The sequence below is a fragment of the Glycine max genome, chromosome 13 (genome assembly GCF_000004515.6).
Source record: "Glycine max cultivar Williams 82 chromosome 13, Glycine_max_v4.0, whole genome shotgun sequence".
Classification (NCBI taxonomy): Eukaryota; Viridiplantae; Streptophyta; class Magnoliopsida; order Fabales; family Fabaceae; genus Glycine; species Glycine max.
In genome coordinates this window covers 25,900,070-25,923,897 of record NC_038249.2, presented here as the reverse complement: position 1 = coordinate 25,923,897, position 23,828 = coordinate 25,900,070, and the positions used below count along the sequence as shown (strand labels likewise).

The following is a 23,828-nucleotide window of genomic DNA, read 5'->3' as shown; positions in this document are numbered from 1 at the left end:
GAATTTTGAAATGACGTCACTTTTTCTAACCAACCAACACAATTTACTCTCTTTCATCTCATTTTGGGATGAAAGTTTTACCCCATGAGACCACATCTTTTTTTTTAAATTGCATTACACATTCATCCCAAACAAACAACCACCAAACAACTTTCACCCCTAAAACACCTCAATTCAATTGCATCTTAAATTCATCCCCTTAAACCAAACACATCCTTAGATAATTCTTCATCATGAGCTTTTCACGTCTTGTCAAAACCACATGATATGACAATTGTCTTTCATATGTAGACTAATGTTTGTATTACAATTTTTTTTATAACAAAAGTCCAGATGAATTGGGTCCTAGGAGCTTTACCAACATCAGGACAAGATTCAAGGTTCAAAAAATACTTATAAAATACTCATCAACCAGATCATCACATGTAATTATGTGTCATGTAATTATGTGTAATTCATCAGTACTTCTGGTACTGATCTGATATTATTAATAATATATATCTATGTTTGCCTTCCAAAAAAAAAAAACCAGATCATCACATCAGCAACAGGAATCGAACCCACATCCCTTTTGAGATGAGTCTGGACCAACCTTTGTTGTTGGTTGTTTGTATTACAAGTTGCAAGTAATGCAGTTGATGTTCGAAAGTAAACTGACCAAATGGAAATGATTGTCACGAATGTGTAACGCAAAACTAACGAATAGGTGGGAACTGGGAACCGTTGATTTAATATGCATATCCTACTGTTTAGAAATATCTAACGCAACCACAAACACTAAGCACTTTCAGTATCTGGATAGAAATATTAACCTACAGTTTCAGAAAAAGGAGCATATCCTAATGTGTAATTTTTAAAAACGTTTATATATAATCACGATTTTAAACCACAGAATATGAAAATAATTGCATTACATGTTACCAGCTTGGTATAGCAATACCATAATATAAAGCTAAATGGACATAATGTTGAAGTGTAGTAAGAGTACATATCCTCCTACTAATATGGAGTAAATTTGGCAACATGACATTTTCCAGGAAATTCACTTGCGCGCTTCAGCCTTCTTCTGCTCTTTCGCTGAAACGAATTTACTTATTAGTTTCAAGCTTTTGGATATTGAAATAGAGTAAAGAACAAACAAACAGTTTTTATAGCTAACCAGCTTTCTCTTCTTCTCGCTTTTTAGCAGCATCTTCCCTTTGCTGACGTATAAGAGCTAAACGTTCTGCAAGACACAAACTTAACATTAATCATTGGAAAACAATAATAGCCTTCTTAAACATCAATTCTCCCTGCAGAACTCAGCCAGCTTAGTACTTACCAATTACCATATCAATCAATCAATGCAGAAAAAAGAAAATGATGTATACAGAAAAGGCAAAAGCACGCAATTAGAGAAAATATTTCAATTTTCAAGAGCTAGTGGTACCTAAATCCTTCTTTGCTTGTTCTGTTTTTCCTTGCTCTTGCAGCCTCATATAGCGCTCATGGGCTCTCTGTTTCTCTATCTCCTCCCTGCACACAGGCATGGAAATTAAAATATATTAAAAAACATGTTTCAGAAGTTTCACTTTCAACATTCCCCTAATATAGAACTCAAACTGAAACAGTTAGACATATAGAATGTTCTGCTAATCTGATCCCCTTTTAACAATAACTTATTAGATGTGTTTGACCTTATGCATTTTCAATTTAATTTTAATTTAATGTAGGTTGTGGTTTATAGGTTGGTTACTTATCTATGTTATTCTATATGCACATATACATATACAAGTTTAAACATTATTTTGTGTTTTTTTAAATCCATGTTAGTGTTACAATCCTACGATTTACACATTCCCCCTTCCTTCATTTTTCTAATGCTAGGTGGGATCTCAATTTTGACAACCTTGCCCCCATTTAAACAACAAGCAAATGAAAAGTAGCAAACCTTTCACGCCTTGAAAGTTCTGTTGTTTTTCCAACCTGCATCCACAAGAAAATAGCATTATTCTGCCAACCTCTATAACGATGTCTATGTAACTGTAGGGAGTAAGGACCACAACAGTAAAGTTGAACTCACATCAACATCTCTAGCTTTCAAGGTCTTTGGCTTTACTAAGTTGGGATTTTCAATCTCAATAACCCCTTGTGTTCCTTTTTTCTTCTGCACACATTATATAGTGACAAGACAACAAATTTCATATTGACAGGGTCAGACCATAGAAAGAAACAAATCCTTTCTTAAAAGCAAAAAAATGAAATCCATCTATATTAGTAATTACTGCAAGATACTAACAGAAGTTTCTTCTTCAGATTCTTCTCCAGATTCATCTCCAGATACTTCCTCGGGTTCTTCCTCTTCATGCTCAGCTTCTTTCTAATAAGTTGAGAAGATAATTGAAAAGACATAAAGAAAATGGAGAACAAATTAATTAATATCATGTGCACATAAAAATGAATTGTTGCCATAGATACTTTATATAAACAAAACCATTCTGTATGTTAAGTGATCACATGGGTTTGCTTTGAGAGAGAGGTGCAAAATGAAGAGGGGGAAAGGATGCAGAATAAAACCTGTCTAAAAGTTCGAGGACGGTTAGAGGTTCCAGCAACTGCAGTAATCAAAAGCAACATTTAAGTTTTCAGAGGCATTTTTTTCCTTTTCACCATTACAAAATATCATTTTTTCTGTTTCTTTTCTTAGGAGGGGAAGGGGGTCAAAAGGGTATTGGCATAAACAAGAACCTTTACTTCAGCTAAGTATCAACATAAAGGAGTTGGCTTATAACTTAACAATTAGTAATCCCTCCACAAAGTATTAACAAACTGGACCAGACCTAAGGTGAGTGGAAATCATGACAAATAACAAGCATTTAATTTCCCTATATGTATGCTACTACCTCAGACCAAAAGGTACTGGAAAGGAAATGCATCTGGCATTGAACTAAGGTATTATTTTAGAAGCAATCAAAGGGTTGAAAAAATAAAGATGTCAATTTCTTCTGCATGTGTCCTTCGTCACACCTACTAACAAGTGTAAAAATTGTCAGATCCTCTAAAACTTTTTAAAATAGCCCGCCTTTAAGTGTCTGTCTGATGAATCAGTCCCACATCCACAATCCAAGCCTTTTCTCCCAAATATCCATTTTCAAAATGTAAAGTTGTTAACAATTCTTGAAAGAAAAATAATTTGTACCCACAAAACATACTGTTCATGTTCTCTTCTCTTTCCTCATATTCACGAAACCCACAGACACCACACAACCGACATATTCACGAGTTATAGTTCATAATAAGGGTTGGCCCAAATAGAAACTCACCAAAACCAAAAACAGCAAAAAGACAATATCAGCAAATTAAAGGAGCAATTAGTACTTTTTTCTCTCCACCATTAAAAAAAAATATACAATCTTTCCCATTCATCTAAGGTCCTGACTCATGTCTATTTCGCAACTGTAGCTCACTAGCTTCAGAAAAAAGAAAAACCAAACAAAAAGGCACAAAACTCGACAGTTAATCAACATAAATGAAAAGTGATTCAAATTCAATTCAAACAAGAACAGATAGATATTCAGAGAGTTCTCAAGCCAGATCTAACAATCCCAACAAATTCCAATCACACATCGACAGCTTCAACTAAACACAAAAACAATAACAAAATACCCCCCCCCCCCCCCTATTAAGCTCAAAACCACTATTTTTGCAACAACAAAAATTATTGGATTCAGGTGATAAGAAACAAGCCCACAAAGAATATAAACAGCAATCGAAATTCAAAGGGCAAAGACGCAAACTTTAGCGAGAAATGAGAAAAGGGGACTGACGCATATCTTCCGGGGTGGAGAACTGGCGGCGACCAGTGGGCTTGCTCTTGAATTTTCCTCTTCCCATCGTATCGTTCAATCGCACCAACGCTACGCTACGATTTTCGAATCCAATTCTTCTTCTTGTTTTTGTTCCTCTTCGTTCTGCTAATTTATGAGATTATTAAAGTTTGAGAGAACAACAAAAAGAAGATGCACCTTGCACCCTCTTTTCCCTTTATTCGAAATTCCAAAAACCCTAGTTAAACTCCACACAAATTCGGGAGATAAAAAAATTATTTATTATTTATATATAAATTTTAAAGGGCACCTTGTTTAGATTATTGACTTTTTATTTTTTTGTCCTCTTTGTCTTATTTTTAGGGTGCCTAAACTTTTTTTAACAGTCAAATTCATGGATGTGACAATAAATTGATTCTTGGAATATGAAAAATACATATTTAATTATAAATGTATAAAAAATATAATAAATAAATCCTATAGTTAAATATGTGAAAATATTTTATCATAAATTATAATATTTAATAATTAATTTGATTAAAATTAAATTATTTTATCTTAAATTATTTATAGAACTAATTTTTTATATTTTTTTCATATTTACAAAAAAAATTAAATTTTTATTTTTTAAAATCAATTTATTGTCATATTTCAAGGTGATAAATTTGATCATTTATCTTCTTTCTTAAGAAACTTAGGAGTTCACTTAATTACACGTAGGCAACTCTATCCAACATTCTTGTTGGGACACCTAACAGTTTTTTTATGTTTTTCATTTATGCGGTGCTTATTTTTTTCGTAAAACTATACTCCCTTAGGTAACTTGGTTTTGTTAGCTTTCTTTTTCGAGTGTTTCTTGTATTCGGTGGTGTACATGCGTTGTTTACGAATATACGGTAAAACTCTGAGATTTTTTGTCGTCGGAGAAGAAGGGGTGAGTAATTTTTTTTCCAAAACATACAGATTGTTAATTCGTATAACCTTTTTTTAATTCTAAATATATTTTTCTAATTTTTTTTTTAAAAAAAATTTGTAGTGTAATTTTATAAATATTGATTTGGTGATATTATTTTATAGTGCTATAAAAACAATAAAAAAAATTAATTTAGTAATTAGATTGGAAAAAAAATTATAATATATATAAACTTTTAAAAATTGCTAAAACTAACATTAGATTGCTAAATAATTAATTTAGTAATTAGATTGTGGATTGCCAAGTTTTGAAATTTTTAAAAAATAATTTATTTACAATTTTTTTAAATTATAATTTATTTAGAATTTTTTTTAAATTGTAATTTATTTAGAATTTTTTTATACATTTAAAATATTTACAAAATTTGATAATTAAACAAATTTGATACTTAACTAAATGTTGTATTTAAATGTTTATTACAATAATTCATATGATATTTATTAGTCATTTGTTTAATTATAATATTATTTTTTATTTGTTATAGTTGAATATCTTAATAAAGATGTGTGGTGAAAATGTATTCTATAGCTATATGATGTACAATAAAAAAAATTAAATTTTTTGTATAAAGCTATATTGTGTCGATAACAAATGAGATGATTCTATCATTTTTTTAAGTCATTTTTTGTTTATTATTGAATTTGTTAAATGCTTTATTTAGATGGACGAAGAACAGCGAAAGTATAATACTATCATGTATGAAGAAGTTGATATGAATGTTGAAAATGAGAAAGATGCTAGCGTAAAAATAGAACACATTGATTGCTCTAATGCCTTTAATACTTCTGAGGTATTTGTCTAATTTGTTGTTGGTACATTAATTATATTACATAAATGTTCATTGGTCTTAAACCTTCTTTGAATTGTGTTATAGTTGTTTGCTACCCGTGATAAAGTTTTACATTGGGCTTGACTAGTGGCTCATGAAATAGAATTTGTTGCAGTGATAATGAGGTCAGACACAAATATTGGTGTTAGAGGAAAGACCTCATTTCTGTTAATAGTTTACAAAATGAGTGGTGAGTATGAGCTTAAAAAGAATGATTTGGTTAGAACATGTACTGGCAGTAGAAAATGTGGATGCCTGTTTAAGTTGTGTACGAAGCCAATTTTGGGAGGAGAATGATGGATGGTGAAGTTAATTTGTGGGACTCACAATCATAAAATGGCAAAGTCATTTGTTGGGCATCCATATGCAGGTCGACTGACTAAATATGAGAAGATTGTTGTTTCTGATATGATGAAGTCCATGGTGAAGCCAAGAAATATTCTTTTAATGTTGAAGGAGCACAATGTCAACAGTTATACAACAATCAAACAAATTTACAATGTCAAAAATGCTTACCGTTCTTCCATAAGAAAGAGTAACACTGAAATGTAATAGCTCATAATGTTGCTTGACCGAGATCAATATATTCACTGGCATAGGATGAAGGATGAAAATGTTGTACATGACTTGTTCTGGAGTCATCCTGATGCAATCAAATTAACCAATTCTTGTAATTTGGTTTTTTTGATTAACAGTACCTACAAAACAAATAAATACAAACTATCGTTACTTGATATTGTTGGTGTTACACCAACAAGAATGGCATTCTCAACTTCTTTTGCTTACTTGGAAGGAGAACGTCTTAATAATGTTGTTTGGGCTCTACAACGGTTTCAGGGTCTTCTCATGAAAGTTGATGCATTCCCTCGGGTTATTGTTACTGACAGAGATATGCCTTTGATGAATGCAGTGAAAACTGTATTCCTGAATGCTACGAACTTGTTGTGATGATTTCACATTGACAAGAATGTGAAGGAAAAGTGCAAAACCATGGTTGGTCAAAAAAATGCGTCGGATTATGTGAATGAGGCTTGTGGGAGTTTGGTTGATTGTCCATGTAAGAGTTATTTTGATGAGTATCTTAAAAACTTTGAAATGACTTGCTCTCTGTGGCCTATGTTTGTCGACTATGTGTGTCAAACATGGGTGATTCCGCACAAAGAAAAATTTGTTAAAGCATGGACTAACAAAGTGATGCATCTAGGAAACACAACTACTAACATGTATGAATATTGTTTTTTGTTTGTGTTGATTTGTTTAAGTGTTGACTTAATTGAAAATGTTGTGGTTGTTTATATGTTGTTGTATATTTCATTTGTAGGGTTGAGAGTACTCATTGGTTATTAAAAAGACCTCTACAAAACAGCCTTGGTGACATATGTAGTGTTTGGGAAGCAATGAACAACATGATGACACTTTAACACACTCAAATTAAAGCATCTTTTGAGACAAGTACACACATGGTTGGGCATGTGTTTAAAGTTACCTTGTACAAAAAACTACTTGGTATGGTATCAAGGTACGCTTTAAATGAAATTGTTGTTGAGTATGAGAGTGTACCTTATGCATGCAAAAACCCTTCACGTTATGGATGTGTCATGAGAACTACCAACGATCTTCCATGTGCATGTGAGTTGTCTAAATATGTTGTTGGCTTCATACCACTAGAGACAATCCACATTTTTTGGCGTAGACTCAGTTTTTCATATCAAGGGTTATGTGAGGCTAAGGTGACCATAACTGAGGAGAAGAAAACCATATCGAAATGATTTGAGCCGCTCGATGTTTGTGGCAAAGTACATTTGAAGACAAAGCTTTGAAAAATTTCTTATCCTGATCTAAACTCTATGTGTCCTCCTCTAGAAAAGGTGAAGACCAAAGGTGCTCCAAAAAAACCACTGACCAAACAATAAAAGTCAACAAAACATGATTCGTCTTATTGGGAGTATGTTGATGCGTTACACTCTGTGCAAAATAGTAATTCTTCAATGAAACATAGTGCATCATCATCTGAGCAACCAATACAGAGACGGAATATTCCAATGTTGGATCAATTTCATCCGTGCATCTAGGATTCTATTGAAAACATTAGTGATGTCAAAGCGGATGGTAACTGAAGTTATCATGCAATAGTTGCCTTATTGGGTATGGGTCAAAAATTATGGTCATTGGTGCGCAACCATCTACATAAAGAACTCGCAAGCTGGTCAGAAGAGTATATCAGCCTGTTTGTGATGCAATCCTACCCCCCAAGGGTATTGGATAGAAGACTCCAAGAGGCTTGGGCTAGAGTTACTAAAGAAGGCCCTATCCAAGGCTCATCTTGGTGGTGAAGCTCCTTCTTCCATGACTTATTCCCTAGTGGATGGCGCCGCCTCTTACCTCTTCTCCTTTATCTTCCGCTGCATCTACATGGTGGAAAATCACCATTAAAAGACCTCATTGAAGCTCAAAGATCCAACCTCCATAGAAGCTCCACAAGCAAGCTTCCATCAGTTTGGTAGCATAGAGATATTTGAGGAATTAAAGAGTTCCCTACTTGTTGATGAATTATCTATGGTGTGTAAGTTTATTGTTATGTGACTTTTTCTTAAAATAACATTTAAGTAACCGTTATTTATTGTCTGTTACATGTAGGTTATCATAAACAAGTGGATGAATATTACGGATATGGGATATGTCATTGCTTCACAATACAACGTAATCGTTGTTTCTCTTTCATGATATGTTATTTCCACTGATGTTTCTGTAAATAATTATTTTGTTGACATTTCGTTACGTTATGCATGTTATTTCCACTAATTGTGTTGCTTTGTTAAGATAACTTACTCTATGCTTTGTTATTTCCACTACTTTTGTTGACACTTCTATAAATAAGTACTTTGAAAATAATAAACATAAGGTTTCATTAGCTAATGAACACCAATTTAAACATTACATTAACTTACAAGAGAGTTGAAACAAATAGAAAATGCATCAAAAACTACAATTAAATAATACTAATTTTGCATTGAAACATGTTGCGACCGAGACATGTCGTCTTCCATTTTGGTTACCGATTTACTAAAAACAGCTAAAATTTCTATTAGGCCAAATTGTTTCCAGTAGTTAGACTGTACGAAGACCTCCAACATTTCATCGTCAGTTTTGAACTCAATTATTTCAAATTTGATAACTTTTTCGGAATACTCAGAATGACCTAGCTGTAAAAAAAAACAATCGTCTTACTGTTTGTAATTCATGAATACCATAAGGGGGAATCCCTTGAGGTGCAACTTGTTTGATCACATCCTTGAGTCCGTCTATGCTACATCTCGAAAGAATGTTAAATCCTTGAGTCCATCAATGCTACATTCATAATTTGTTAAGGATGAATTAATTTATTCCTCAAATAGACATTAACGGCTAATTAACGATAAACAGATAACAAAAATTTGTATAAAATAATTAAAATCGTGTTCGTAAGTAACACACCAAATTTATAAATTAACCAAATTTCAATGTCAATAAATAAATGTACCAAATAAATAAATTATCCAAAAAATAAAATTAACATATATAAGGCAAAAAATTAAAACTTCAATGATCATCCATACGCCGCCTACGCCTCGATCTGTGACCTACAATTGGTTGGCCAATGTAGCTTCTTACGATGCTCAGACATTCTTCAGCAACAATATATGCTTTTTGTTTCTTCGGTTAGGATCCTCAGATTCAGTAGCCTCTCCAATTTATCAGTAATTACTACATAATCATTCTAGTAAGTGAACAAAATAAACATAAAAATTGTTAGTAATAAAATAAAAAACAAAACAACAAACACAAAATACGAAAAAAAATAATATTACCACTGCATGTCGAGGACGATGCACACCAACGTCTGCTTCATCAGGTGCCGCTGCTGCCATCGATTGTTAAGGCACATCTAGTTCAACAAATGTGTCATATTGTTGTGGAACTCTAGGAACATATGCAAAATCATGTAGAACCACTCCATGTAATCTGACGAACACTGGTCAGGCACTACACAAATTTTCCCTACAGGAGTAATATAGTCACTGAACTGCATCCATCTAGCATCCATTTCTTCAACAGAAGCCGAAGGCATAGTAAGATGTGGCAGAATGGTCTGGATGTACCCAAACTGTTGTACAACCCTCTCCGATCGGTGAATGACCATCAAGGGACCCATCTAAGATGGCCGAAAAACAAGGAGATGATCTTAAATTCTCTAAATGAACGGTGATCACCATATGGAATCTAGCACACAACATCAGGGGTCAGTCTGTCCAGACGCCTACGATACGTCGACACTGGTAGTGCCTTGCCAAAGGTCCAACGGCATGCATGCGGTCTCCGCCCATCATAATCCTCGACAGCTAAGGCGAAACCAACAGACAAAAAATGCTCGTAGATCCAACACTAAAGATATTTTGCAAACATATTCATTAAAATAAGCGACAACATATAATAACCAACGCCAATGAAAAAATGTTTTATTAACATGTGAGTTAACCTGCTACAAAGTGATATATCCTACAAGCTACCTTGCTGTGCAGCAAGTGTAGCAGTGCCCCAAGCGTACGTCCCACTCTGTGTCAAGTCACACAGTGCATCCAAGAATATCATGTTCACGTGTGTGGCACTCTTGTTAGCAAAAAATGTGCATCCAAGAAAATGCAACAAATACGTTTGTACTGCTACGATCCAATGACATGCCTTGATTTTCATCTGATACATGTCTCGCAGCTAGGATAGTCGGACATAAGAGCCATGACATTGAATTGTCTCAACTCGTGCCTCTACAGCATTTACATCGAGTAATTACACCAACATATCGACAGTGTCATCGACATGAAGTTGCTCGAAGCTATGGAACGCCCCTACGATAGGCAAATGTAGCAACGACGCCACATCATCCAAGGTGATAGTCACCTCTCCTATGGGCAAATGGAAACTACTAGTTTCCTTATGTCAGCGTTCCACAAAAGCAGACATAAAATTCTCGATCGCCTGTATTTAGGGAACATGCGATCAGAGGACTTAGTCCACTAGCAGCCACAAGGCCTTCAATCTCTGGAGCAGGCCTGCTGAACTTAGTCATCTTCCTTCCATGGAAAGATAGTTTCAGCTCAGTACGTTCATGCAAACAATAATATTGATGATGTAACAAAAAAAAAAGTTATAAGCTAGGTGCTTTATGTTTTTTAAAATTTACATACCTCTCCATTCCAAACTCTCAAAACAATGTGATTTTCAAAATCTCTCAAAACTGATGTGTCATGTGGCCCGCCTAGAAACCCTCAACATCAGTAACACCTTCTTCAATAGGTGATTGTTGTTGCTCTTCATTTAAATCCTCTTCGGTTGTTGAAGGATCACTCAACAACACGCGCCTATTGTCATTGCCTACAGGCAAATGTGGTAAGCCTTCGTCATTGGGGGCATCATTATCATCATTACTAGCCTCTCTACTCCAAGGGTTTTTTCTATTATTTTGCCGAAAGCCTGTCTGAGACCTCTAGTTCTAACCATTATCTGCAGAATATTTTTTAAAACTAACAAATTTAAAATCTTTTAAATTTTCGTTTAAATCATTTTTTAAAACAACCAATTTTAATATATTTTAAATTTTGGTTTCAACAATTTTTTAAAACTAACTAACAATTTTAACATATTTTAAATTTTTGTTTCAATTGTTTTTTAAAACTAACAAACTTATTATCACTTTTAAATATTTGTTTCAATATTTTTTAAAACTAAAAATATTAAATTATTTTAAATTTTGGTTTCAATATTTTTATAACTAAAAAATTTAATATATTTTAAAATTGGGTTTCAATCACGTTTTAAAACTAACAATCTTAATATATTTTAAATTTTGGTTTCAATATTTTTTATAACTAACAAATTTAATATATTTTAAAATTTGGTTTCAATCATTTTTTAAAACTGACAATCTTAATATATTTTAAATTTTAAATTTTGGTTTTAAAATTTTTTATAACTGAAAAATTTAATATATTTTAAAATTTGGTTTCAATCATTTTTTAAAACTAACATTCTTAATATATTTTAAATTTTAAATTTTGATTTCATCAATTTTTTAAAACTAACTAACAATTTTAAAATATTTTAAATTTTGGTTTCAATAATTTTTTATAACTAACAAATTTATTATACAATTAAAATATTTGTTTCAATATTTTTATAACAAATTTAAATTATTTAATATTTTATTTTCAATATTTTTTATAACTAATAAATTTAAATTATTTTAAATTATGGTTTCAATATTTTTGATAAGTAACAAATTTAATATCTTTTAAATATTTGTTTCAATTTTTTAAAAAAGTTAAACAAATATAATTTTAGAATATTTTAAATTAATTTTTTTGCCAATCTAATCTGATCTTAGTCCTAACAATTTAATCTTAGTTTGAACAATCTAATTTAATCTTAGTAGTAGCTAAAATATTTTTTTTTATAAAAAATCAATACTTAACAAATAAATCAGAAAAAAATATAAAATTACACTAACTATTGCAAAAAAAAAATTGCACTATTTTTTTTAAAATAATTCACAAAAATATATTTAGAATTCAAAAAAAAAAAAAAAAACTCATACGGATCATCTATCCGTATGAGTCATATGAATTGTTGATCTGTATGACTTTTTTTTTCTTCACAAAATGTCATTTTTTTCTTCACCAATGCTTCAATTCAAACAACCAATAACAACAATAATTGAAGCAATACAATGTTTCAAACAACCAACAACCAAAACAACTAGTCAAGCAAAATAGGGAACGAAGAATAACTTACTTGGAAGAAGATGAAGCAACGAAGAACAAGGATGGAAGCAACGAAGAAGACGAACCACGAAGAAGAAGAGTAAACCAAAAAGAAGAACACAAACCAGGAAGAAGAAGAAGAACCATCAAGAAGAAGCATGAACGGATGGAGGAAGAAGAAGCATGAAAAAATGTGGAACAAGAAGCGTGAACGAGTGACTCGTACGGACGAGTTGCTATTTCTTTTTATAGTGAACAAGTGCAGGGCATTTTAGCCCTTTCACCTTGGTTGCTGGGTGCGCCTTACAAGTATATGTTTGTTTGGGCTAATCCAAATGGGCTTATTTGGCCCAAATTGGCCCAGCACCATGATCTTCAACCTAAACCTAAAACCTCGTCTTTTCTTCTACTCTGCAAACTGTATCAGTGAATTGAATCTAACGAGCATCGAAGCTCACGAATTGAATTGAATTGAGTTTCTTTGTCTCCAGTAAGTGCACAAGACTTTTTCTTTAAGTTGATTTGAAAGCTCAGTTTTTTTGGTATCATTGTAATTTTACGTGAAAAGGGGGGAATTTTATTTTATTTTATTTTAACTGGTTGCCAAGAAATTTGCTAACTTTTAGACTATTTTTATACTAACCCAGAAATTTGTTTTGTCTGTTTTCCTTTCCTCTGGGTTTAAATGTTAGAATGAATTTCAATTTTCTTAGCCTTGCCTTCCAAGTGTTTGATGAAATGTGTGAGTTGGTGATGAGGTTGCAATTTGGCAGGAGATGAAGAAGGGCGTCCATCCACAGAAGCAATGGATATCCTACGTTACACAAACGGGTAGGTTGATGCATGTGATGATGACAAAGATACACCCTGTTGGGAAAGTTTACCACTTCCGAGCTAAGCGCCAAATGGCCGAGAGTTTAGGACAGATTGCTAAGTTCAGACGTCGCTTTGGGCTAGAAAATCCAGAGGGCAATGAAAAATGACTTGTCCAATGAGCAGAGGGAGCTTTGGCCTTTTTATTTTGTGCAAATTGGTGGAAAATAACTGGGAAATTGGTGATACTCTCAAGCAGGTTTTTTTTGTAGCATTCAATGTATCTAGTTTAACTGCAGAAATGTTTCCTTCTTCAGTTCATATTAAGTGATATTTTCTTGTGGGTTTATTCAATGCAAGTTCAAGCTGAGGTTCTTTGTTGGCACTTCTGGATATTACGGAAACAGAAACTTTGATGTTGGGGACTAGGACACACTAAGGATCAAATTACTAATTTGAATTGAATAACCATATCCAGTGATTGTTTGGTCCAAAGCATAAATCTTGTCCTAAACAGGTTGCAACCGTCAACAATATGCCCTTTTTAATTTGTTCATACGTTTTTTGTTTGTGATTGGCTCTCTTGTATCTGCATTATTCTTGTCTGTTCATATGTTTTAGAGAAGTTCAGGAACATAATTATGCTTCAACGCTTTACACTTGCTTGTTTTATTTGGATACACTAATATCCCATATTTGACACAGGAGGAAAATATAAAAATTGTGTTATTTATATAGCACAGGATAAGTTTTCCTGCAGCAGAATCTGATTTTGGTCTACTATCAATTTCATCTTATACACCCAAAAAAATTATCATCAATATTTATTCTCTCGTAATACTTAATGCTTTTTATTTACCTACCCACTTCCAAAACTTCAAATTCTTTCTGAATCAAGATTTCAGCAGACTCTGCAACTTCTGATTCAAATGGCCCACATAAGAGTTTTCCAGCCCCTTGCTAACAAAAACTCCCTCCATTTAGCATGATTGGTTCTCACCATTTGACCCACTTCACTGTCGTTGACCATTACGGCTCTTGCTACCTTGCACACTGCTTCTTTGGTATGGTGTTGTCCATTATGGCTCTTGCAACCTTGTACATAGCTTCTTTGGTATGATGTGATAGGAAGAAAGATATAGAAAGAAATAATAGTGTTAAAAAAATCATTACTCATTTTTCCCATTCCATCGAGAAAATTTGTTTCTCAAGCACAGTATAGCAATTTTGTAATCAAGATATCAAACTAATGACAAAGAAAAGGAGAACAAGCCAAATATAATGTAGGAAGTTGCCAAAAAAGATTTAGTGTAACAAATTGGAAAGGAGGAATATAAGCTCTCTCTTGTAACTTGTACGATCATCTACACGACTCGTTAAAAATTAAGTGTTTGTTGTGTCTCGGTTTCAAACCTTATATTTGTAAGCTCTTATGACATCGTATTTTATCTCATAACTAATCTCAATTTCGTCGTAAAATTCCAAGAGCACAAAATATCACCATTCCAAGAAATTTTTACACATTCTTTTGGTGTAAATATAATTTAACTGAATAAAAGTCCAAAAATCAACCACGTTTACACTACAGAAGAGTACCACCAATCAAAGATGCCAAAAAGCTTCTAAGACAACCAAGACCAAGGACATAATGGTTAGCAATTCAAGAAATTAAGACCACAACTTAATCGTGATGTCCACCAACGATCAGCAATAATGTGGTCTTAGTTTTAGTCTAAAGTAGAAAAGGATAGAGAGAATGGAAATTGGGTAAAAAGAAAAAGACAAAAAAGAAAACTTCACTTGATTGGCTCAACATAGAAAGAGTGAATTTTTGTATCATTGTATGGGACACACGAAGAAAATGCACCACTCCATTTCCCCAATCCTCCTTACATAAAGGTAAAAATGTATATAGCTACATTATGTTCATTTTCTTCCACTCTTATTTATTCAAACAAATAGAATTTTTTTTCTCCATTTTTTTCTTTTTCATTTCCACTCATCCAAACAATACATCATATGCACTTCACTTTGTTTTCTTTTCTCTCTAATATCTTTATCTCTTAATTTCTCTCTTGTTTCCACCTCCCTATCACTTTTCTCAGTCAATCAATGCATAAATGATGTTCCGGGTAGATTCATATTGAGAAAGGGTTATGAACTATCTTGAAACAATGTGCTAAAATATTCAGGATGCCTATTAAAAAAAAGAAACTGATAAAAAACTCAAGGTGGTGCCCGAAAATTTTCACTTAGGGGGAACATATAACCTTAAATCTACAATATTCCGATTGGTTAGTCAACCTAGGGCCTGACTAGCTTCTAGTCTTACAATTACCCCAAGAAAAGGATCACCGGAATCGCCTGGCTAGAGCAAAATATGCATCTGGATTTATCGACATTAATAACTCTACAACGATAACTTTTTCAGGAAGGGGCACCTTGAGACCTGGTTCAATGAGGCCTGCTTGAGAAAATCCAAGAGAACAGTTAGCAACTTTAATAGCAGGTTATGATAAAAAATAAAGTATCAACAGCAATTAGATCCTACTTGGAGAAAGTTTTTTCCCTCTATATAGCTCCCTTGCTAAAGGATTAGCAGCCCAATGATTGACAGCAACACGACTCAAAGGTTGAAAACCAACTATCTTCCTCTCACTAGAGAAAACCACCTGTTTTTCAAACAATTGCAAGGGCAAGAACATCAAAAAATGCAGTAATAAGAGTTTCCTGACAATATTATAATAGGAGAAAATTAATTATCATATTCTGAAATTCTGGAGTACCTGGTAACTAGCAATGTCTTGTATGGGCACTTTTGCATCTGCATCTATATTCTCTGAAGTAGAAAGTGTATCAACACCTTCACCTCTCAAGTAAGCTGGCAATTCTCCAATCCAGACACCAATACCATCCTCCACCTTAATTTCACCCAACCAGCCAAAAGTGTCCTTTACCTTAGCAATAGCTAACACACAACACTCTTCCAACTATCCATGTAAAAGATCCAAACAAGTTCTCAGAAAGAAGTATAAGGCGCCATAAACCACTAAACAAACAGTACAAATATGCCAGGAGGAACTCAGAAACACAGCTACCAAAAAATGACCTATAACCTTTGCACTAAAGAGTCAGTGTTAAACATTGGACAGCAAACAATAGGGCACAAGCCAGTGGCAAAATCCAGTCAGTTTTTCAATATTATAACTTATTAGAGATCAATCCATTTCCTAGAAAAGCTTTTTTTCATAATGTGTCTTCATTGTCTCAAATATGGTTATCTTTTTTGTATATAATAAGATAGATTTCTTGTGCAGCCCATTTTGAATGTGTGAACATTCAAGCCTATCCCTGAAAATGTTATATAACCACTTGCTAAATTTTGACATTAAAGAATTGGGGTTCTAAATTTTAACATTATATAATGCCTTTCTCTGTAGGAAATGCAATAAGGCACTTTTGAGTTGTGCATTTTTTGCTGGAGTATGGTGCATTTGGCAGGCGTGTAATTCAGGAAATTTTAGCAACTAACTTCTCCACACTTTTTTTATGGGATAAGTTTGTTTAGTTAGCTTCCCTTCTGCTATTTGATTTTGAAAGGGAAGTTGTTTGTCTGAAATGAAAAGGGATGGACTGGCTCTTCTGAACAAATTTTTTTTCACACACACAAAAACTAGGTGGAAGCCTTGGGCACTGGTTCACAACCCCACCCCTACAAACTTAAATTTGTAGTGTCCTTTGTAAAAGATTCCCAGGTTCTCCTGGTTTGTAATCTTTTCTTTCTAAATGAATTCTTCTTTTATATAAAAAACAGTTTACGTTTATTTTCTCTTTCAATAATCAATAACATAATAAGGCATGTATGCTGCAATTTGAACAGTAAAGGTATCTAAGTATATAAAAAAAAGGAAAGGGCCATGGCTACGAGACAGTAATGTTAATATGGTGATCATAGTTGCTAATAGTGCCCTATAGCAGCATAGCAGTGCTACTCCAGACTCTGGTGGAGTGTTTTTGTGTAGCAGGAGTTGTGGCCACAAATTAGCAGCTGCTATCCCAAAATTCATGGCCATTGAGGCTGCTACTGCTGATAGAAAAATTCCATCATTACCCCAGTTATTGTGGGACACTGGTCCTATTTTTATTTGGGTGGTGTGTGTGTGTTGGGGGGAGGGGGGGTTGTATATTTCATTCTTTATTTGAGAGATATGGAAAGCCATACTCTGTTTCTGCTGCAAGTAGTTGAGAATGAAATTGAGGAAAATATACTGTTTTTGTATATTTCATTCTTTATTTGAGATAGGGAAAGACACACACTGGAATTGATAACTATGATGGTGATAAGAAGTCTAAAATGCTAAACAAAAGACTCAAATAGGTCTACAACAATTACAATTTTTGTTCAGATCTTAATAGTTGTGACAAAACTTCAAATAATATGGACTATTTGGAAGTACAAATGAAAGAAAAGAAGCACAATAAGGAGGTAGTTTAGTAGTGAACTCTATTTACCCATTCCTATAAAGGGGATGCAAATTGTGCATAAACTGCTTGTGAATATTCTCAACATAATAATCATTATAATTGCATAAAAGAATAAAAGAAAAAAGGATAGAGTGCAAACCTTTTTTGTATCAAAAAAGTCATTCATTGCAACATTCACTTCCGATGATGGTAGAGATCTATGTTCTACAGAGTGTTTCCTTTCCTTGCATAACCAAGGCAAACAAAATTGACCCAGAGCACTAATTGCTACAAGAAATATACCACTTGCAAGGGCGAATGACAACAATTTTGGAAAAGAATTCCCCTACAAAAGTAATTAAAGAAAAAACAGTTAAATAATGTACTCTGTTCAACAGTCATAATAAAAAAACCAATTAATAAAGAAAATATAACTATTAACTAATGAAAAAATTCAATGAGAACTGTCCTTGTTTACTTATTTGTATACGAAAACTATATCTTTGGCGTTTATTTCAGCATTAGCATCTAAGTTTCTACACTGTTCTTCCTGTAAAGGACATTTGGTCTTCCCCATTTTTGGTCCACAACAATGGATGTCACGAAATAAATTTTTTTGGATTTAAAGGAGAAAAAAAAACAAGAGGCATTAGATTACCTTTTTATTGTACACGTTTGCAAACTTGGCAGCCACACCACAGGATAATTGTTTATAAGGTAGCGAATAAGGATCCACATAGTATATATCTAGTGTTTCAGCCAACTGAACCTGCAATTTTGTTTGTTAAACTAATTACCGAATGGCATATATTGTATACATGATATCAAATATCAATGACACAGTTATCACATAACTTCAGGTGACCGAAGTACAACTCTTCGATAGCATAGGTGTATATGCAATAGGCAAATCTAAATAAACAGAGCAATAACCATGTATTGAACTAAAGACATCATATTCAAACTTCCAACAAATTGTTACAACTGGTTTCAAACAATAATAATTTAAAGAGAAACTTCAGATGAAGTTATACCTATGTTTTAGTGGTTTTAATGAGATACACTTTAAGGACTTGCTTTGATCCTGTAGGCCCATACAGTCCAATTAATCGCCAACAATTGTAGCCTATGGCCCACTCAGAGGTGGTTAAAGCAGACTATCATTTGGATATCTAATAACTTGAAGTGAGAAAGAGGGGAGGCTACCCACAACTCATAATTAATAATATTAAGCCAAAGGTCTTTACTATCTTCTTTTTCTTCTCTTTTTAATAAAACTGAAGACAAAAATAAAGCCCACTGCTAAGCTTACTAAAATAGTTGAGCCACAACTCCCAATAATTGAAAATAAAAATTAACATTAAAAATAAAAGGCCAATGCAAAAGGAAAAGTTAAAGTACCATTTGAGAGTGGGTCAAAAGAACTTCCCACCTATTTTCTGCAGACTTCTTCCAACCTTCAATTTTGGAATCTCCCACTATCTTCGTGTCAATCTCTAACCGATATGCAGGTACATACTCACTTGCCCAAGCACTGAAATCAGAACCACCAATTTTCTCCAACTTTTCATAACATGATGGCTTCCACCAATGATGCCCTGACTTAATTTTCACAGGCTTGAAGCCATCCTTCATTAAATTATAGTTATCCAATAGACTCCTAGCATTTTCAACTATCTCATCTTCAAATAATTTGGATAAGATAATTGCAGAATCTTTTGATTGTACACTTTCAGGCTTCTGAAACCAGCGAAAGAAACCACCTCTATTACCACCTTTTGCTTTGTCAAGAAATTGTATTTGGGTGCTTTGAAGTGCAGATATGCAAATGGCTTCTGCAAGCACTGAGATAAGATATTCATCGGATGAGCTGAGAGCAAAAGATGCATGAACCTGCTCATATGAAATGCATAAAAAGAACTCAACGCATCAGTATCAGGTCCACCTGCAGGACAGACATTATAATATGAAATTACAATTTACAATAGCAATGGAGATATCAAAACTCTAAAAAAAACTTCAAAAGAAACAAAAGGCCAAGAACCTCTCTCGGTGTTTCAAGATCATCCATCTTCCGTTCCTCTCCTGGTTGAAAGACGGTTAGGTCAAAGCTCCAAATCTGTTGCAAAACTACTTGTCTAAAGGTCATAGCAAGTACATTCTTAGACGCAGAGCCAGAAAATGCATCTTTGGGGAAAGACTTCCTGAGCTTAGTGGCTTTTTCTTTAACTTTCCTAGCAGGTAAGAACTGTCAAAACAACAAGCTTTGAAATTCAATCCACAAATTGCATTGCCACAAGCCCCCACCAAAACATTTCAATAAACAAAATTACAAACACATCCCACAATTGCAGCCTAACACATACAAGCACCTCAAATATGTTCGCAATTTACATCACAATCTCCTCGTTACAACATACACCATGTTTCATCCCTAATGCACTCGTAGCTCAATACACAAAATTATAGTTGTGTTCGGATAAACGTCTCCATAAACACTTTTAGGAGAAAAATAATAAGCAGGTAAAATGAGCTAAAATCAACTTATGCAATTAACTTTTATAAAAGCTGACATGCATAAGTGCATGATTGGTTTGCAGTTGAAAATGTTGTGACAGACGTTCCAATACAAATCCATCGGATAAAAGCAGAATGAACGCAAAAGCAAGCATACTGATCTGTTGGCAACGTAATTTTGCAACGTATTCTCAAACATGCTCTAAGTTGATTTTAGCTTAGAAGAGAAACTCAATCCATTTTTCCTTCTTTTTGTTTGTTTTATTTTTATAAAGAAGTTTATCCAAACACGCCTAAGTAACATAACCTTCAAGTACATTTATCACATCATGCCATGCTATCTCCTACGTGCACGAAACAGAACATGTAATGAAGAGAATTCCTTAAACAAGAATCGATTGATATAAAATTGAAAAGAATATACAGTGTGCTTTGACATTCGTAACATTTTATGATTCTCCATTTTCAATTTCGCGAAACGATGAACGAACCAGTCGAGTGGAGACAGTGGCGTGGTCGCTAGAAGGAGCAGGGAACACGGTTTCGACGACCATGGCGTCCAAGCCGGCGTCGATGTGATCGGAGGCGACTTCACCGCCGTCGGCGGCGGCGGCCGTCAAAGCTTGGTTGAAATCGACGGTTCCGACGAGAGTGAGCTGAGACAGGTCGTTGTCGTAGGTTCTGACGCATGGGAGGTTCTTGCCGTCGGAGTCAGCTATGGCTTGGAGCACCTCCTTCTCCGTCACAGGAATGCTCTTCGGAGAAGAACACGAGAGGGCAAAGATGGAATTTTTTGAGTTCGTGAAGCGCAGAGTTGAGGAGGAGAATTTGGTGTAGGGGAGAACAGGGGAAAACAGTGAGGAAGCGGCCATTGCCTTTGCATTTGCCTGACGATGCTTTCCTCACCTCTTCCGCTCTTATCATTCAACGTACTGTAATTGTATAGACTATTGGGTTGGGCCACTTCTTCAAAAGTTGTTCCCGTTGGCCCAAACAAAAAAACTTGAAATTTGTTTTTTTTTTTTTTCTAATCACGACATTGAATAGCTCTACAAAAGTCCAAGCTAATAAGAGGGCAAAATGGGTGGACCAACCTGATCCATGGAGCCAAGTGAGAAAAATGGACTAGACCAAGTTAGTCCACATTTTACATGGGTCTCATTTTTTGAAGTTTGACCAAGCCCAGTGACATATCAGGTTGAATCATATTGACATGTTTTACTTTTTTTTGTCTAAATGTATATAAATTCAAAAGGAAAAAAAATTGGACCAAAATAAGTTGAGTTGAATTCGAGCATATATTTCTTGATTCCAATTTGGCCCAACAGACTTATTGGCCCAGCCTAAATAGGTCTATTTTTATTTAGGTCAACATTTTTTGTAATCTAGCTTAACTTGCGCGATGGATCAACAGGTTCATTTTGTCAAGTGACTAATCTTTGTCGGAACCTTGAGCACACATGAGGTGAGTATTTTCTTTCCAACACAGTTTATTTCTACCCAAAGTCAAGATTGGAACCTTAAGCTACTTAGTTAAGAGACACAAGTCACTACCACTTATGCTAACAATTATTGATAAATACTTGAAATTTGTGAATCATACTAACTTAAATACTTGATTTAATTTCTCCAATTTTCTATTATTATTATTATTATTATTATTATGAGTAGTAAAATAAGAGAACCAATAGAGAGATTTGAGTTTAATGATGAAAGGAGTATTTTTTCATAATATGATCAACTCACAAAATAGTAGCATCTCCTTTTGTTGAAACCAAAAATACTAGCATCTATATATAATAGTGTATAAATTTGAAAACATTTTCTAGAAAGTTTTCACACATGTCGCATTCTCAGCAAAGAGAGCTTCATGTACTCTATGTCAATTTTGGAATGTTTGAAAGGTAATTTATTTCATAACCTTTTTCTAACAATTTTAAATGCAATGGCTCTAATATAAGTATAGATGGAGAGTGCATCTGAACCATTCATCTATACCTAAAACCTAAAACTATTTACTCATTCTTGTCTCTCTCTTCTTACCAACTTTGCCAAAATCTTTCAACTTCTCATGTTTCTTCTTTGGCATCAACGCCATTTCCAACCTCTCTAGATTGAGATTTGAAAAACTAATCCAACTAAAAAAAAATTCACTTTTCCTTCTATGTTTCCTTAAAGAAATTTTAGAAAAATCACGCCTTGATAAAATCCTATTATCTCGTAGAACCATACTGATTAACTTTGTTCCTTTATCTTTTGCATTTTCCCTTTTTTTTCTCTCTCTCTGGCACATTAAGCTCATGTCAGATTGTGTGTATGTTATTGGGTGTTTTTATACTGTGTGTTTAGATGAGATTCAATCAAGGAAGTTTTGATGGGTGTCAAGTGAGGAGATTCCTCAATTGGTCAACAAAATGAATCAAATAGAGTGTTTTCACTATTATCTTGGTGAGTTTTGAGTCTCTCTAGGCATATGCTTGTTTTGCTTTGTTTTTTTGTCTTCAAGTGTGTAATTATGGATTAAAAGAGTGCTTCCATGTGTTTTTTTTATTTATTATGTGGGGTGGAATTTAAATTTGAATTTGAGGTTTCCCTTGTTGTTGTTTTGCAATGTTAGTATTCTTAATTGTTAAACTACAGTTGTATTTTGTGTGTGAAGAATGTAATGTATGTATATGTAGCAATTATATTATTTAAAAAAAAATGCTCTTGAATTTTTTTTATTGCAATGATTGCCTTTGTGCTTTGTTTAGTATTCCTTTCATTTTTTTTGTCTTTTAAGGTTTCTACCTAAAAATAAAAAGATGTCTTGATCATAATAAAATAGTTATAAGATTTCTTATTTTATCCTTTTTTATTTCTATTTCAGAATAAATACATGTGTATAAATTAATTAAAGATTAGATAAAAATTAAGGGTATAATTGATAAAATAATAACTGATGTTATCTTAAACTTTAAAAATGACAAATATATATATTTTTTATTTAAAAATGATTAGATAGAAATTAAGGGTATAATTGATAATAGAATAATTAATGACGTGGTTAACAAAAATTGAAAAATAAGTCTGGTGTTCTCTAAATAATAAAGACTAAAATGAAAATTTACTTTCGTTCGTATATTATAAATTAGAATGCATAATTTGTATTTCAGACTCGTTGGTGCATTGTGGTGTGAATTTGTTTCATAAGTATATTAATGTCATTGTCATTACTCTTTAAGTTTATCTTTCATAGTTGAGTGGTCTCTATTGTCTATTCTCTTAGAGAAGAAAATCAATGTGTTGATTTCTTAGCAAAGTTGGAGACAATATTCAATGTTGTGTTTCACCATGTTAATGACCCTCCATTTAGAATATGCTATTTGTTGTCGAAATGCCACAAGAATTGAGTCAGTATGTGAAAACATGTGTATTTTTCTTCTTTGATTTTTGTTATCTTTAATTACCAAAAGAAATACACAATTTTAACTTCCATATGAAAATTTATACTACTATACACACACACACACACACACACACATATATATATATATATATATATATATATTATAATCATGTTATTGATACAAAATATTTATCAATTTTATTATCAATAACTAATCTTTGTCAAAAAATTTAACTAGTTACTA

The 23,828-nt window shown here is 33.3% G+C and overlaps 3 protein-coding genes across 3 annotated transcripts; 1 reads left to right on the top strand and 2 right to left on the bottom strand.

Moving 5' to 3' along the window:
* Window positions 1-847: 847 nt before the first annotated feature.
* On the bottom strand, window positions 848-3,989 carry LOC100782451 (28 kDa heat- and acid-stable phosphoprotein-like). Its single transcript, NM_001253325.2, has 8 exons — window positions 3,807-3,989; window positions 2,557-2,594; window positions 2,279-2,359; window positions 2,063-2,146; window positions 1,931-1,965; window positions 1,430-1,515; window positions 1,160-1,225; window positions 848-1,077 (listed from the first exon to the last, which is right to left on the bottom strand). The coding sequence occupies exons 1-8, from the start codon at window positions 3,871-3,873 to the stop codon at window positions 1,043-1,045; spliced, it is 492 nt and encodes a 163-aa protein (NP_001240254.1). The 5' UTR covers window positions 3,874-3,989; the 3' UTR covers window positions 848-1,042.
* Window positions 3,990-12,732: 8,743 nt separating this feature from the next.
* On the top strand, window positions 12,733-13,710 carry LOC112998398 (uncharacterized). The gene is made up of 2 exons (XM_026124480.2): window positions 12,733-12,892; window positions 13,176-13,710. The coding sequence occupies exon 2, from the start codon at window positions 13,179-13,181 to the stop codon at window positions 13,383-13,385; it is 207 nt and encodes a 68-aa protein (XP_025980265.1). The 5' UTR covers window positions 12,733-12,892; window positions 13,176-13,178; the 3' UTR covers window positions 13,386-13,710.
* A 1,490-nt stretch (window positions 13,711-15,200) lies between these two features.
* Window positions 15,201-21,119, bottom strand: LOC100785118 (uncharacterized). Its single transcript, XM_003541405.5, has 8 exons — window positions 20,688-21,119; window positions 19,724-19,927; window positions 19,081-19,572; window positions 18,338-18,448; window positions 17,840-18,025; window positions 16,002-16,205; window positions 15,767-15,887; window positions 15,201-15,679 (listed from the first exon to the last, which is right to left on the bottom strand). The coding sequence occupies exons 1-8, from the start codon at window positions 21,066-21,068 to the stop codon at window positions 15,567-15,569; spliced, it is 1,812 nt and encodes a 603-aa protein (XP_003541453.1). The 5' UTR covers window positions 21,069-21,119; the 3' UTR covers window positions 15,201-15,566.
* Window positions 21,120-23,828: the final 2,709 nt, after the last annotated feature.

Excerpts from the sequence above, each read along its gene's own strand:
- LOC100785118 (XM_003541405.5), bottom strand. The coding sequence starts at position 21,068 with ATGGCCGCTTCCTCACTGTTTTCCCCTGTTCTCCCCTACACCAAATTC. Across the intron at positions 16,206-17,839 it reads ACTTTTTTGATACAAAAAAG|TTGGAAGAGTGTTGTGTGTT; the intron begins GTTTGCACTCTA and ends TTACATGGATAG. Across the intron at positions 15,680-15,766 it reads AGGGAAAAAACTTTCTCCAA|GCCTCATTGAACCAGGTCTC; the intron begins GTAGGATCTAAT and ends TTTCTCAAGCAG.
- LOC100782451 (NM_001253325.2), bottom strand. The coding sequence starts at position 3,873 with ATGGGAAGAGGAAAATTCAAGAGCAAGCCCACTGGTCGCCGCCAGTTC. Across the intron at positions 2,595-3,806 it reads CTCCACCCCGGAAGATATGC|TTGCTGGAACCTCTAACCGT; the intron begins GTCAGTCCCCTT and ends TGATTACTGCAG. Across the intron at positions 2,360-2,556 it reads GTCCTCGAACTTTTAGACAG|AAAGAAGCTGAGCATGAAGA; the intron begins GTTTTATTCTGC and ends TCAACTTATTAG.
- LOC112998398 (XM_026124480.2), top strand. The coding sequence starts at position 13,179 with ATGAAGAAGGGCGTCCATCCACAGAAGCAATGGATATCCTACGTTACA.